This window comes from Danio aesculapii, chromosome 6 (assembly GCF_903798145.1).
Source record: "Danio aesculapii chromosome 6, fDanAes4.1, whole genome shotgun sequence".
NCBI classification, from domain to species: Eukaryota; Metazoa; Chordata; class Actinopteri; order Cypriniformes; family Danionidae; genus Danio; species Danio aesculapii.
The window spans coordinates 20968925-20985820 of record NC_079440.1 but is presented as its reverse complement, the minus strand read 5'-3'; the positions used below and the strand labels follow the sequence as shown (position 1 = coordinate 20985820).

The 16896-nt window shown below is 37.2% G+C and overlaps 1 protein-coding gene across 1 annotated transcript in view; it reads right to left on the bottom strand.

Annotated features, from left to right (window-relative positions):
* The window catches only part of aldh1l1 (aldehyde dehydrogenase 1 family, member L1), a 34258-nt gene extending 17839 nt beyond the window's left edge, over window positions 1–16419 (bottom strand). The window contains exons 1-6 of the mRNA XM_056459769.1: window positions 16311–16419; window positions 9521–9647; window positions 6947–7181; window positions 2996–3161; window positions 2767–2868; window positions 2604–2693 (exon numbers count right to left, since the gene is read on the bottom strand). Of these exons, the coding sequence (XP_056315744.1) occupies window positions 2604–2693; window positions 2767–2868; window positions 2996–3161; window positions 6947–7181; window positions 9521–9647 (720 nt within the window). The 5' untranslated portion in view covers window positions 16311–16419. The remainder of the gene's footprint in view (window positions 1–2603; window positions 2694–2766; window positions 2869–2995; window positions 3162–6946; window positions 7182–9520; window positions 9648–16310) is intronic.
* Between the last annotated feature and the right edge of the window lie 477 nt (window positions 16420–16896).

Genomic DNA, 16896 nt, shown 5'->3' with positions numbered 1-16896 from the left:
CCTTTTTAAGGTTATGCCACAGCATCTCAATTGGATTCATATCAGGACTGTGACTCGGCCACTCCAAATCTTCATTTTGTTTTTCTTCAACCATTCATAAGTGGACTTGCTGTTGTGCTTGGGATCATTGTCCTGCTACAGAACCCAAGTTCGCTTCAGCTTGAGGTCACTAACAGATGGTTGAACATTCCCGTACAGGATATTTTGGTATGCAGCAGAACTCAATTAAATTCAATTCACCTTTATTTGTATAGCGCTTTTACAATGTAGATTGTGTCAAAGCAGCTTCACATAAAAGGTCATAGTAAATTGGAGTGTTTAAGTTCAGTTCAGTTTAGCTCAGTTCAGTGTGGTTTAAAATCACTACTGAGAGTCCAAACACTTAAGAGCAAATCCAACAATGCGCAGCTCTACAGAACTCATGGTTCCATTTATCACAGCAAGTCTTCCAGTTCCTGAAGCAGCAAAACAGCCCAGACCATCACACCACCACCACTATATTTTTCTATTGCATGATGCTTTTTTTCTGAAATGCTGTTACTTTTACGCCACACATAATGGGAAACATACCTTTTGAAAAATTCTACTTTTGTCTCATCAGTCCACAGAGTATTTCAGCAGTGGTTTTCATCTTGGAACTTCAATGTTTCGCCATGCAAACCACTTTTGCATTGTCTCTTATGGTGGAGTCATGAACACTCACCTTAACTGAGCCCTACAGTTCTTTTGATGTTGTTATGAAGTGTTTTGTGTCATCTTGCATGAGTTGCCGCTGAGCTGTGGCAAACACTTTTTCACACAGGGCTATGTAGTTTTAGAATTTGTTTTTACTTAACAACCTTCATTTAAAAAAACTTCATAATGAATTTACTTATGTTATCTGACTAATAATTAAGATTGTTTGATGATCTAAAAAAACATTAAAGTTTGACAAACATGCAAAAACAAATTTCCCCACATCGCTTATTTATTTTATCTTTTATCTCTGCCCTAGTTGTAAATCTAAAATTGTCACATATGAATATATATAAAATTATTGCTAATAAATTTTAACATACATATTGATAATTCTAATGTTTGGAAAATATGCAAACGGACAAGAACATGGAGTTAATGTAAACTATTCATTTCTAGTAGCAGCGATATTGAAACTAACAAATACATCACCAGAAATAGAACATTGAGAATAAATCTCCATCTGAGCATCTCATCTGTCAGGTATAATTACAACCAGGATAACTTGAAAATCCAAGTTTAAACCCTTATCTTGCTATTGTGCAATAGCTCTCTGTATTTCTTGACCATGCTCTTGTTCAATAAAGCTTTACTTGAATCTACAACTCCACTGGAATGCCTGTCTGTTACATTACATAAATGCAAGTACATAATACACATGAGTTCATGTGCAAGTATGCAAGCAAAAAAAATGTTTTGTCGTATAAATGAAAAAAATGACTGGTTCCTTTTAATTTGATGCTGAGCATAGACTAATCTTTTAAATGTTTTTACTATTCAGTCCCATTTGAAAATAAAAAACATATGTACATCTGACTTTAAATGCACCTATTTTACTTTTTCAAGATTTAAGATAAAAGTCTTTTGTGTCTCCAGAATGTGTCTAACGTTTCAGCTCAAAACACCCATCAGATTATATATTATACCTTTCAGAAAATTGGATTTTTCAGCTCTGAGCACATTGTAGCTGTTTTGTTGCCTGTGTCTTTAATGCAAATGATTTAGTTCTCCCCGCCCACCGTTCCCACGTGCCTGTCAGATTGTGTCACCATCTTCTGCTGCATCAGATAAACAGCACAGCGACAGACATGAAGGAAGCAGATCTCACGTAACGTTTGTCAGAAATACTACAGTAAGAACTTTCCTAATGAATATTTAATGCATTTGTTGTGGAGTTATTTCAAGCCTTTCTGCAACGATGAGTCACACACAATGTTGTTACAAAGTTCATGCATGCATACACACACACACGCGAGTTTAACTTTGCACTGTTTTTGCATGGCAAATGTGACAGGTTATTACACGTTATTATCCATTGCTGTATGGCCATCCGTTATGTTAATGTACAAAATAAACCTGATTTAACGTCCACCAACTGGGATTGAAACGTCTTGTTGTATAATTGTACTGACAATATGTGGTTGTGGTGATGAATTACAGCAATTTTATGGTCTTTACGTTATTACAAACATTCACTGTTTTAAAAACATGGCTGCTGATCACAGGAAGCTCAAAAGATCTAATCTCAGTTGCTTTGTGCACGTCCTGTCTTGTTGATATTATTATATGCGTTACTACGGAGACATGTTAATACACAGCTGTCAATCAATTCGGTGGGCAGGGAAAACCGCTCTACTATGTCATGTTGTGGTGGGCCTCAAAATAGGAGGGATTTGTATTCTATTTTAACATCAGGGAATTAAAAAAAAAGACTTATTGTCTTTATATCACCCCAGTATGACTGTGGACCCACCATACCTACACACAGTTCTGTCCAAACAGCTTCCAAAAGATTATTTTCATCATAGGTGCCCTTTAGAAGAGCATCTTAGGTGTGTATTGTTGTTGTTAAGAAGTAAAACACTCACTTTGCCATCTAACTCTGCCCAGGCTCCAGGTACTCTGTCATTCCCTCTGATCCAGTTATGAATGGCTTCTGCTGGTTGATTCCAGTCAATCTAAGCAAACAACCACAGATGGTTATCGTAAAACAACAATTAGAATCAAACAAGCTATATACCTGTATTTTACCTTTGAATTTTCTTTCTTCTGAATACACTCATATGTGGCTCCTTCTTCTGGTTGCTTGATTCTTGGAGCTTTCCCTGCTGCAATCAAACTGACTGCCTCTACCTACATGCACACAAAATAAAATCCATGGGTGAACTTATTTTTAACAACCAAATCAGACTACTTCCTGGACTTTGAATGATCATATGCAAATATGCTATGTAGTTCTGAATCCTGCAATAATCCACACCATGCCCTTGACTCCCTCTGGAAACAGGAAGCGTTTGTAGATGCTGTTTACGTTGTCATTTGGCTCAACATCACATTCTTTTTGCAAAAGAATTGGTCCTGTGTCCAGTCCATCATCTGCCCAGAAAACAGTAAACCCTCCCTTCTTATCACCATGAATAAGGGTCCTGTAGTGAGCCAATAGAACAAAACATGTTATGTCGATGGAACTATTTGACATGATTGTAGGACAATTCTGAACAATTTTCATAATAACAAAAAACAAAAACGTTCAGTGATGTTTATTCGGGGGGCTTTAAACATGAAATGACTTCTGTTTTTCTTTTTTTAAGGTGTCATAGAGTGCATTGATTCAATGTGTTAAAATATTTCCATATCTACTACTCACAATAAGTTAGGGATGTTGTTATTTGAGTATGAGTGCTTTTCCTATTTGCTCTGAATTTTAATTTAAAAGTTCCCTTTGGTCTTACTTATAATGTATGAGAAGAAACACTATTTTCATTAGTTTAATATTTATTACCCCAAAAATGTAGACAATAACAAGGATAGCCACAAATAACAAAAATTGACAATGTCAGTAGCGGGTGTTTCAACCATTTGCCACAATGACAGCTTGACAGCAACATCTCATGCTCTTCACTAGCCGGATGATGTTGTTCTGAGGCAATGCGTTTCACTCTTCCACAAGTGCTACACACAGTTCTGCCAGGTCACGTGGGGGTGGGGTACGATCATCCAGTCTCTGCTTCAACTGGTCCCAGACGTCCTCTGTGGGGTTCAGGCCAGGGGATCTTGATGGCTATATAATATGAGGCACTCCAACTTCCTAAGGTAGAGTTGTGACAATTTTGCCATGATGCAGTGGAGCATTATCATTTATGAACAGAAAGTTGGGGGTGCGCTGGCAGAATTGGAGGATGATGATGGGTTCTATGATGTCTCTTGAGGTAAGAAAGTGCAGTGACTGAGCCATCTGCAATAACCAAATCTGTTTTGCACTGACTGGTGATGCCTGCCCAGACTGTTGCACTTCCTCCACCAAAGCAAACCCTGGGGACCATATTGACTTAGGGTATCAATTACCTCGCCTTCTCCAGCAACGCTAACGACCATCATTTCTGTGAACTGCACAGTAGACCACTGCTGCATTGTCCAGATCACATGGTCTTGTGCCCATGGTATTCATGGCAGTCATGTTTGGCATCAAGCCAAAGTGGTGGAGTAAGTTGCGAATGGTTTGTCTGGAAACCCCAGTACCCCTTACATCTCGTAAACAGGCCTGCAGCTGTGTGGCAGTTGCATAAAAATGTCTGAATGTATTGGTCCTTAGGTACTGGTCATCGTTGCGGTCTGTCACTCCTGAGGCTCCACTCCTGGGTCTGTCATGAACTTTGCCAGTAGTTCTGCATCTTGATGCAAGTCTGCTGATGATACTTTGAGACACACCAAGCTCACAAGCAACATCTGAGTTGCCTGCTACCGACCCGAAGGCGCACCCTGGCCAGGTGACGCTGCTCATCGGTTAAGTGACGTCTTGTGTTCATGGCTGTTTGAATGATGAACTTGGAATGACCAACTGACAATACCAGCTTTTCATATCCACAGAATGTTCAGCTTTCTCCAGCCTCAGTGTTCTTTAGCCTCTGGCACCTAGACTGCAGCTCTGCACAAGACGTTTGGCCATGGGAGAAGTGGTCGTGCCCAACTCAGCCTGGTTTCTCTTGAGGTTTTTTAATTCATTACTTTCGCCAATTGGTGAAGTTTTTTCCTTGCTGCTGTCGCTACTGGCTTGCATGGTTTGGGACCTGTGGAGCTGCGCATCGATGGATTTGCTCTTCAGTGTTTGAACTCTCAGCAGTGAATATTAAACCACACTGAACTAAACTAAACTGAACCTCAACATTGAAAAATGAACTGACACTGTTTCAATTTACTATAACCTTCTATGTCAGGGGTGTCAAACTCAGTTCCTGCAGGGCCACAGCTCTGCACAGTTTAGTTCCAACTCTAATTAAACACACCTGATCTTACTAATCGAGTCCTTCAGGCTTGTTTAAAACCTACAGGCATGTGTTGAAGCAGGGTTGGAACTAAACTGTGGCCCTTCAGGAATTGAGTTTGACACCCCTCTTCTATGTGAAGCTGCTTTTACACAATCTACATTGTAAAAGCGCTATAGAAATGAAGATGAATTAAATGTTGAAATTGATGCCTCATTGAAAAGGGTTGTCTTTTGGTATTGGTCCAATATAAGGCATAACTGTACACAATGAGACCATTACCTGGAAAACACAAAATGTGGTGTTGTCTATCACCCCAATACAATTGCCTCCCTATCCCAAAAACGTTTGAAGTGAAACAAACACTGTATGTATGACATCCACTGAGTCTCTCACAATATCCCTAACTTATTGTGAGTAGTGTATCTACATAGTAGGTATGTGGCTTAGAAAAGTGAAAAACGTATATTATCTTAATATATTCTCATTTATAACCACATAACCCCTAGAATGAAAAGATCCTGTTTGAGCTCTTTTACAAAACAAACACACAGCTAACTGTACTCTGAAATACATGAGTGCAAAATACTCATACTTCATTTGTCAAAAAAACTGAGTAGATGACAAATGACAATTAATTCAACTGAAATGGAGAACAGGAGCAAATGAGCTGTCTTCATAACTGCTCCTGAGTTAATATAGCTAATATAATATGGTAAATATGGGTTCAATTATAGCACTACCTGACAACTAGATATATTTTGAGCTGTATTTTGTAAGTGCTGAGTGACATGACCTAATGACCTGACCATCAAACCCTAATTCAGCAGTGTTGTGACAGTTGCCTCATTAGAACATTCATTCATTCAGTTTCTTTTCGGCTTAGTCCCTTTATTAATCCAGGGTCGCCACAGCGGAATGAGGCGCCAAATTATCCAGCATATGTTTTATACAGCGAATGCCCTTCCAGCTGCAACCCATCACAGGGAAACACCCATACACTCCCATTCACTACGGACAATTTTAGCTTACCCAATTCACCTATACAGCATGTCTTTGTACTTGTGGGGGAAAGCGGAGCACCTGGAGGAAACCTACACGAACACAGGGAGAACATGCAAACTCCACACAGAAATGCTAACTGACCCAGCCAAGGCTCTAACCAGCAACCTTCTTGCTGTGAGGCACCATTTGTTATGGTATTTAATTATACCATAACAAATGGTATAGTTAAACAGCACTTATGCCTTTTCTGGTGGTTTCAAAATAAGAGTCCTACATACATTGTAAGTAAAAAGAGAAAAAAATAATATTGTTGTGATGATCATTATCTCACAGAATCAATAATCATGACAGCAAGCACCAGAGCAACTGGCAAAACAAAGATTTAAAGCAAAATGGCTGATACCAATATATATTTAATTATTTATAATGGATTAACTGCCTATTACATTTGACCAATAGGTGGCGCTGTTACAAAATGTATGCGTTGTGGTCAGTGTGAGGCAATAATAACACACCTCAGGTTTGGTGTCAATATGTTGCAGAGTTATAGCCTCAGATGCAGTTTGGATATGTACCAGCCCATTTGTAGGTAAAGTAAGCAAAAGTAAGCAAAAAAAACAACAAAAAAAAACAACCTTTTCACCTATTGAAACGAATTCTTTAACTTTTGTCAGTATGCGCTGAAGATGGTCCGAGCAGGGTTTAATGGAAATTAGACCAACGATCTAGGAATAGTTTGGATAAAATATGCATTCAACCTAATTCAAGATTTTAGTCGATTAAAGTTTAGCATAAAAAATTTTCAGCATGGTCCAAGGAATCTATCAAGACTAGTTTAATGAAAGCACAAGGTGGTGGTGCGAAAAATATACACCTAATTGTTGAGTTTCCAAATATGCACATATACACACAAATGACAGCATAAAGAGAACACACACACTGACCAGTTAATGGCAGAGGCACCTCTGTGTCTGGGTAGCAAGGATGGATGGTAAATGATGGAACCATGTTTTGGGTGATCTATCACTTCCATTGGGATAAACTGAGAGCAGAAAGGCAGAACATTCAGTTCCGCACCAACTGCTTTGTACTGGTCCACCACGTCTGTAATGGCCTTTCCCTTCAGCCTCCAGCGGGGAAACTTGAACACTGGCACACCATCCTTCTCTGCCTCAATCGCTTAAGAAAGTTTAAAGATTTATCATTAGAATTATATAAAAAACAATAGTACTATAGTACTTTTATGTCTGCAATAATGCACAATATTTCATCTACAGGCCAAAGTTTCAAAGTGTAGCTTTACTTCATAAATATAATTAAAAACAGGACCCCTCTTCTCTCCCCCACAACACAACACGACAATCCCCCAAAACATTACACAAATCTGAGTATGCCTCACACAGGTGAGTGGGATTGACAAACCACCTATAGAAAACACACTATTTTACACCAGTGCCGCATATTTGCACCAGACACTTTCTTACAATCACTCAACACACAGCATTTATGAAGTGTGCTTCAATGCAGGTGAGTGGGCTTGACAAACACCTAACTCCAGCGCTTAATGCTCTGTGCACTAACAGTTCCTTTGTATAATTAGCACTTCTTGTGTGTATTGCCTCTTCTTGTTGAATCGCTAAATGCCTCCTCAATTGTAAGTCGATTTAGACAAAAACACCTGCTAAATGACGGAGTGTAAATGTAAATATCATGACAATTAACCTTGTCTCTTCGAAGTTTCAAAGTTATTTATTATTGTTATTATCCTGACATGTTATGATGTTACAAACCTAATCTATGCATCTGTTAGCCATCCTAATTTAAGTGTATACTCTTTAAAGTTGACACTTCAAAAAGTGAAAATGACATTAATCCATTTGAACCCAGTTGTTATACCAATATTTTCTGAAGTGAAAGAATAGGCTTGTGTAAACTAAATAATACTCAGGGATATTTATTTTTGATTTGTGTCCAGCAGACAAGAGAAAATGATGATAAAATTTAAATTTGGCGGTGGAGTATCTACTTAAACCCCTTTAGTTAAGCCCAAAATGAGCAATCTGTCATTATTTACTCTTGTTCTAATGTACTGCTTGTACTAATGGACTTTTCAAAATCTGAAATATTTGGTGACTATTTATAAGCCTGTTGTTCATTAACACACTACAATAAGGCTTCAACAGATAAAGTTAATTAATGAAACTAAACTTATAATGAAGTTTTAATAAATCTTAGCTTCATTTCTTAATGCCTAATAGTGCATTTAAATTGTTTTCGTAATCTGATTACAAATCGTAATTTTATTTTATTAAATGGAGTATTAACTAATAAAATTCAGTTTTTTATTAATATGAACATAGTAACTGTACTAGTCCTTTTCTTACTTTTTAATCCTAACATTTGCAAATAAGACTTGATTGTAAAGTGTGGCCCATTGTGTTTTATAATCCTTTTGCAATTGAATTAGGCTGAAACATTTGTTTAATCTGAACATGTATATTAGGGCTGCACAATATATCGTTTCAGCATCGATTTTGCAATGTGATCATTCGCAATATTCACATCGCAAGTATATGTAATGTTAAGTATAAGTGTTTTTTGAGGCCTGTGACTGTGTGAGGGTTTTAAAAGCATTTAGGCTTATGAAACTGTACCGTTTGTACCTTTGACAAATTAACGATTGATTTTACTAAATTGTTTATAAAAAGAAGACTAGCAGTATTAGTTAACATTTGATTATTCAGTTACTGTATACTCCTCAGAAAACAATAAAACGCTTTATTAAAAAAACAAATGTTTAAATTTGTATTTTTTTCTTTATTAAATTTATATATGCTTGTAGATGGTTTATTATATTTTATGCACTCCCCTATAGAATCATCCCAATCAATCTAAAATGATACATTATTTTCAAATAGTTATTCAACTGCTCTACATGAAATTATATTCATGTCGCAATATATATCGCAGAATAAAAAATGTTGCAATGTTATATTTTTCCAATATCGTGCAGCCCTAATGTATATACAATAAGGCAATACACAATTTATTTCTTTTTATTATACCTGTTAAATTAACCTTTTTTGCATTTTAGGTCAATATTGTCATAATACCGTATACCGAAAAAGAAGTCATAAGCCCACAGTATCATCACAATCCACTAATCAACCTGTGCAAAAACTAAGCCAAAGTCTCTATCTAAAAACTCTATCCAAATCAGTCAGCGTTCTTGTGCATTAAACAAGCATGCTTGATGTTCCAAATTTTATATGAGCTCTTCCCATGTTTGATTCAAAATATATTGTTGAAGAACAATGAATGAACTCATCTCTTATGAGTTTCGATCGACCTGATGATGAATAAATGATGGAATGATGCTATTTTAGTTTTTGCATAAACCTTTAACCCTCTAGGAACCATTTTTAAGACACTAGATCAATGTCAAATTTAATGGTAAAAACAAATCAATTGCACCTTACAACCAGAGTGAAGTTTAGAAAATAAGAATGAGGCCTTACCAAGTGGGTCTACTTTTCCATCTTTGTCAGGAATTGTGAATACACCAACAATCATGTGGCCTTCATTCTTCAATTCTTTGTATACCTCCTGTCCAAAGAGACTTTGGCCAATCACTGCAATTTTCATCTGAAATTAATAGAACCACTATTTTTAATTACTTGTAGTACAACACACACACTCAGCATGAACACTCACCAGAAACTTTATTAGGTACACCTTACTAGTACCGGGTTGGACCCCTTTTGCCTTCAGAACTGCCTTAATCCTTCATGGCATAGATTCAACAAGGTACTGGAAATATTCCTGAGAGATTTTGGTCCATATTGACATGATAACATCACGCTGTTGCTGCAGATTTGTCGCTGCACATCCATGATACGAATCTCCAGTTCCACCACATCCCAAAGGTGCTCTATTGGATTGAGGTTTAGGTGACTGTGGAGGCCATTTGAGTACAGTGAACTCATTGTCAAGTTCAAGAAACCAGTCTGAGATGATTCGCACTTTATGACATGGGGCGTTATCCTGCTGGAAGTAACCATCAGAAGATGAGTACACTGTGGTCATTAACGGATGGACATGTAAGCAATAATGCTCAGGTAGGCTGTGGCTTTGGGACGATGCTCAATTGGTACTAATGGGGCCAAAGTGTGCCAAGAAAATAACAGCAACACCATTACACCACCACCACCAGCCTGAACCGTTGATACGAGGCAGGATGGATCTATGCTTTCATGTTGTTGACGCCGAATTCTGACCCTACCATCCAGACTCATGAGACCAGGCAATGTTTTTCCAATCTTCTATTGTACAATTCTGGTGAGCCTGTGTGAAATGTTGCATCAGTTGCCTGTTCTTAGATGACAGGAGTGGCACTTGGTGTGGTCTTCTGCTGCTGTAGCCCATCCGCCTTAAGGTTGGACGTGTTGTGTTTCAGAAATGCTCTTCTGCATACCTCGGTGTTAATGAGTGGTTATTTGGTTATTTGTGGTTATGAGTTACTGTTGTCTTCCTATCAGCTGTAACCAGTCTGGCCATTCTCCTCTGACCTCAAAAAGGCATTTGCGCCCACATAACTGCCACTCACTGGATATTTTCTCTTTTTCAGACCATTCTCTGTAAACCCTAGAGATGGTTGTGCGTGAAAATCCCAGTAGATCAGCAGTTTCTGAAATACTCAGACCAGCCTGTCTGGCACCAACAACCATGCCACATTCAAAGTCACTTAAATCACCTTTCTTCCCTATTCTGATGCTTGGTTTGAACTGCAGCAGATCGTCTTGACCATGTCTACATGCCTAAATGCATTAAGTTGCTGCCATGTGATTGGCTGATTTGAAATTTGCATTAACGAACAGTTGGACAGGTGTACCTAATAAAGTGGCCGGTGAGTGTATGAATGGAAAAATGTCAAATCTGTTTTACAAGCTGATAATTTAACCATAAACAATTGCATTTCCTATACAACACTTTGTGCATTTCACACCTCTAGCTTTCAGACTTCTTTTAATATTAATATTAAACATGTAATTCTGTACTGTCTGTAAGTACTGTTGGTTCTTATGATAAATTGCTTGTCAAGTCACTTTGGAATTATTACATTTACAAGCCTATACTTGTTACACAAGGTCATGTTCAAGAAAATATCAGGTAAAGGTAGTATGGCCTATCCCTGACTCTGCGCAAAGCAGAACCTTTCAAAACAGTGGCATAATCAATCAGCGTTTGTGTTTGTAACTATAAGAAAAGTCAGAGTGATGTTTTTGAAGACCATACCTGCGAGTTGGACACTTAAGTTTGCCATTTCCCAAAATATATATACTGGGTTCAGTGGCCAGTGTGGATCTCCCATGACAGTTTAACAACATATATTGATTAGGTACACACAAAACTGTACAAATTTACTAGTATTTGTAATGTTGATATAGTAACGATATGTTATTATTAACATGATATACAATTATTCATCATACTTAGTTATGTTGTAAGACATCACACAGTTTTTCTGTAACTCCTTATACAATGTGCTAATTTCCTAAAATCAGAAAAACAAAGGTAAGATGTGGTTCTGGGGAGACAATGGGAACACCAGCTTTGCACTTGAGTTTTTTTCCCTTTCCTTACTCTTCCTATTTTGGATAGGTATTAATTACATCTCTGGAATAAATTGTATAACCAAAATAAAGTTACACATTATTTGTCATTTATTACATGCAGTAGAGCAAATTTGGGTTGTGAGTAATAGGATGCTATAACTGTCCGTTTAATTCAGACACGTAGGTGGGACTGTGAAAGATCAAGAATTTGTTTTCAAAATCTCACACATCAGAAATGTGGAAAAAATCATGTTTTAATGATTTTTTTGTTCCTGTCTATATTGATAACAAGGCAAACAAACATAATGACAACTTGCTTGATCATAAAATTCTTTGTTATTAAAGCAAGCACATCAATGAACAACAAAAGGTAAAAGAATGATTCTAGTGTATTATTATCTGAACAATATCATGATTTTCTTGATTTTTTTATAAAGACTATTACTGCTGCCTTTTAATTAACTTGATCAAGCTCAGATGAGAAGCCCATCGTATATTTAAAAAATGCTGTTTTTTTTGTCCTACAATAATATCATAGCGTTGCTCTATTCACCTACACTACCAGTCAAAAGTTTGGAATCAGTAAGATTTTTAATGTTTTGAAAGAAGCCAAATCTTGATAAAATTTGATAAAAATACTGAAAACATTGTAAAATATCGTTACAATTTTAGATATCTTTTTAAATACTGAATGTAGTTAAATAAAATTTATTCAAAGCTTTACTCTGTTCTTTTATGATCAGTTATAATTTGTACAAAATAATAATTCTTACAATTATCAGTGCTGAAAGGTTTTGTCTTGCTTGATAGTATCATGGAAACTCTGATACATTTACATTTAAGATTCTTTGATATCGGCACAGTGGCGCAGTGGGTAGCACAATTGCCTCACAGCAAGAAGGTCGCTGGTTCGAGCCACTTCTGGGTCATTTAGCATTTCTGTGTGGAGTTTGCACGTTCTCCCCATGTTGCCGTGGGTTTCCTCTGGGTGCTCCGATTTCCCCCACAGTCAAAAGACATGGTCTATAGGTGATTTGAATAAGCTTAATTGCCCGTAGTGTATGTGTGTGAATTCATGAGTGTTTGGGTGTTTCCCAGTGTTGGGTTGTGGCTGGAAATGCATCTGCTGTGCAAAACATATGCTGGATAAGTTGGTGGTTCATTCTGCTGTGGCGACCCCTGATTAATAAATGGACTAAGCCGAAAATCAAATCTTCCATTTATGTCTAAAATACTAGAAAAAGTTGTTTCTGCTTAATTATGCTCCTTTATGCAGACGAACAATGTTTTTGAAGTGTTTCAGTCAGGTTTCAGAGCTCATCACAGTACAGAAACTGCATTAGTGAAAATAACCAACGATTTACTCTTAGCTGCTGACCAAGGGTGCATATCGCTATTAGTTTTACTCGATCTTAGAGCGGCATTTAATACCATTGACCACGGTATCCTCATAAATCGCTACAGTCTACAGGTGTCCAGGGACAAGCTCTACAATAGTTTAAGTCATACTTAGCTAACCGTTACCAGTTTGAGAAAATTAATGGACAGCTTTCACAAGTAAGCCCAGTAAAGTACGGGGTGCCTCAAGGATCCGTTTTAGGCCCTTTGCTGTTTACAATATACATGCTTCCCCTAGGAGACATTTTTAGAAGACATGCGATCAACTTTCACTGCTATGCAGATGATACTCAATTATATATTTCAACTAAACCTGATGAGATGTCTAAACTGTCCAAGCTAACTGAGTGTATTAAAGATGTTAAAGACTGGATGACCAACAATTTTCTTCTCTTAAACTCAGACAAAACAGAATTATTACTTATTGGGCCTAAATCCTGTACACAGCAGATCTCACAACTCGACCTACAATTACAGGGATACAAAGTTAGCGTTAGCTCTACTATAAAAGACCTGGGTGTCATATTAGACAGCAATTTAACTTTTAAAAATCATTTATCCTATGTCACAAAAACTGCTTTCTTTCATCTGAGAAATATCGCAAAGTTATGAAATATGCTCTCCATCTCAGATGCAGAAAAGCTAGTCCATGCTTTTATGACTTCTAGGCTGGACTACTGTAATGCACTGTTTGCTGGCTGCCCAGCATCCTCTATTAACAAACTTCAATTAGTACAAAATGAAGCTTCCAGAGTTCTTACCAGGTCTAGAAAATTTGATCACATCACCCCAATTTTATCCTCATTTTGCTGGCTGCCTGTTAAGTTTCGTATTGAATTTAAAATATTGCTTCTTACATATAAAGCCTTAAATATTCTAGCTCCTATTTATCTAACCAACCTTCTGTCTCGCTACAATTCAATTCGCTTTTTAAGATCTCAAAACTCAGGGCTTCTGGTAGTACCTAGAATAGCAAAGTCGAGTAAAGGAGGTCGAGCCTTCTCATTTATAGCTCCTAAACTCCCTTCCTGATAATGTCCGAGGCTCAGACACACTCTCCCAATTCAAAACTAGATTAAAGACCTATCTGTTTAGTAAAGCATACACTCAGTGCACCACTTAGCAGGTTTCCACACAGGTTTCTGCATCTTGTTTATATACACTATGAACAGCAGCTACGCTAATTATTCTCTCTATTCTCCATTTCCACCTGGGGGTACTCTTCCCGAGGCCCTTAGACTATGCAGAGTCACTGATTCGATCCAAGACCAACGACGAGATGATCCCAAGGTTTCCATATACTGGACCAAAAAGGTTTCCTAAACTGAACTGAACTTAAAACACTAAAAAACTGAACTACACTGTTCCAATTTACTATGACCTTTTATGTGAAGCTGCTTTGACACAATCTACATTGTATAAGAGCTATACAAATAAAGGTGAATTGAAAAGAATTGAATTGAAAAGTAAGTGAATGAATGAATGAAATTGGCCATAGTGTACGTGTCTGAATGCAAGTGTTTGGGTGTTTCCCAGCATTGGGTTGCGGCTGGAAAGGCATCCGTTGTGTAAAACATATGCTGGATAAGTTGGCGGTTCATTCTGCTGTGGCGAGCCGACCCCTGATGAATAAAGGCACTATGCTGAAAATAAAATTAATAAATACTGATTCTTTGATAAAAAAATAAAGTTTAAAATAATAGATTTTATTTGCAAGTTTCTACATTATAAATAGATTCACTTTCACTCAAACAATTTTTTGTAATGAATAAAATAAATAAGTTTTTAATGGTACATTTGAAATGTACCTAGCAGGCACATAACATCATAAGACATTAATATAAGGTTAGATTTAAGTCATGTCGTCAGGTGACCAAAATTCAATGCCTAGCCAGTGTCTAAGGACAGTGGTATTTTGATGTCCAAAAACGACATCAAATTACGTTGATTTTAGGTGTTGGAAAGTGACCATAATCCCAACGTCTGATAGATGTCATAGTGATAACGTCCACAAAGCGTCAAGGTATAACATGATTAGACGTTGATATTTGGTTGATTTTAGGTTGGACGTTGGGTTCTGACTTCAATCCGACTTTCATTTCCTAACAAAATCCAACATCCCCACAACGTTGGGGTACGTTAGGTTACAACGTCAATATGACATCATGTTGATGTCCTGTGTCTGCAGGGTATGGTATCAAATAACCAAAATAAGACAACAACAAAAATAATAATGACTCTCCTGGAGCAGACCATGATACTAGAATGTTTGAAGGATTACGTGACAATGAAATTCAGCTTTAAACCATATGAATGAATTACATTTCAAACTACATTCAATAAAAAAATTATATATTGCAATAACATTTCACAATTTCACATTCTACTGCATTTTTATTAATAAATTCAGCCTTTGTGATTTTTAAAGAAATATTTTCTGTTCAGAATAGCAACTAAGGCATTAAATCTTTTTATGCATTGTCATAATTTGTGCAAACAATAAATTGTTAGACTTCAATTACTTTTTAATACGTTTAATACAAAGTAATTTGTTGTTAATTTTTAAGATGCATGTTGCTCATGACACATTTCACAACACGTCACCGCCCCTGACGCCAGCAGTCGTGCGACGTGACGTCAACAATGATATGCACCATCCGCCCGCCCAGAGAACACTTGAGGAAAGATTAGGTTTGTGGGGGATTATTGTGAGACATTTCGAAGAATCATATCATCTTCACAGTGACTAATACGGCTTATTTGACAGCCGCATGTTCGCAAATCCGATTTGCAGGAGCAGACATCGCTATAGCATAGTTTTTCGAGTTGTTTTGTTGACCAAATGTCAGTTGGTTTAACGAAATTAACCATTCACTAGCTAAACATCTAATCGCTACATCACAAGGAAAACTTAAGCAGAACACAACGTTTTTCAAATGAATCGGGGCAAAAACAAAAGAACGAAATGTGCATACATTAATTGGAAGTACAAGTGCAGAAAGGGGTCAAGCAAAGTTCGAGATAAGTTACGACCACACTTTTAAGTAGCAGCACTTTGATCGCAAGCATTAAATTAAAGCTATAATGAAATGTAGTTAGAGGTTAGCTGAAAAATAATAGCCATATCATATTTAAGGCGCTTATACAAACACCCCCACATTTACGGAGCATGCACAAAGTATTTGTAGATTGAATTGTCCTTCAATGGAACTTGTCTGTGCAAACAGCATGTGTGACTCCTACTTGAATTTGAAATCACTCAACATGTACTGTGTAGATATTAAACGTATCATACCTTTGCACGTCCCTATAAGACCCGTTCCTCTGCACGAAAGAAGGATTCAACAGACACTGTTGCTATTTATTTCAGCAGAACTGTATTGCGGGCCAGCCATGGACTACCAATAGCGTTATGACAAACGCTAGGGGGTGGAACTGAAAAGTTCCGCTTGCAAAGTTTTAGACGCATGATGAAATAGTGCAAAACATGCCGAGGACTGTTGGCTTTTGTGTGACGCTTTGCTGCAACCACCAAGACTTGTGAGAATAAGCTTGACGTTTATATCATATCAATATAAAACTGCTACCAAGAATTTAAGGGCCAAATTATATTAGACCTAAACCTGACTGTCTTGTATTAAGGTTATTGACCTGTGAGTCTGTCTGGGAAGCGATTCAGCCATGGCAATTCAACAACGCTTTTGATAAGGAATGGATTGATTTTGTACTATTTTCGTCTATTGCATAATATGTGATCATGTGAAATTCACTGAAAGTGCAAAATTCATAGAAGTTTCTCCAATTTGGGGAAATAAACAAAGCTTGTCATTATTTTATGCAATGATAAATATAGAAGAAATTTAAATTTCCACCAAACCATG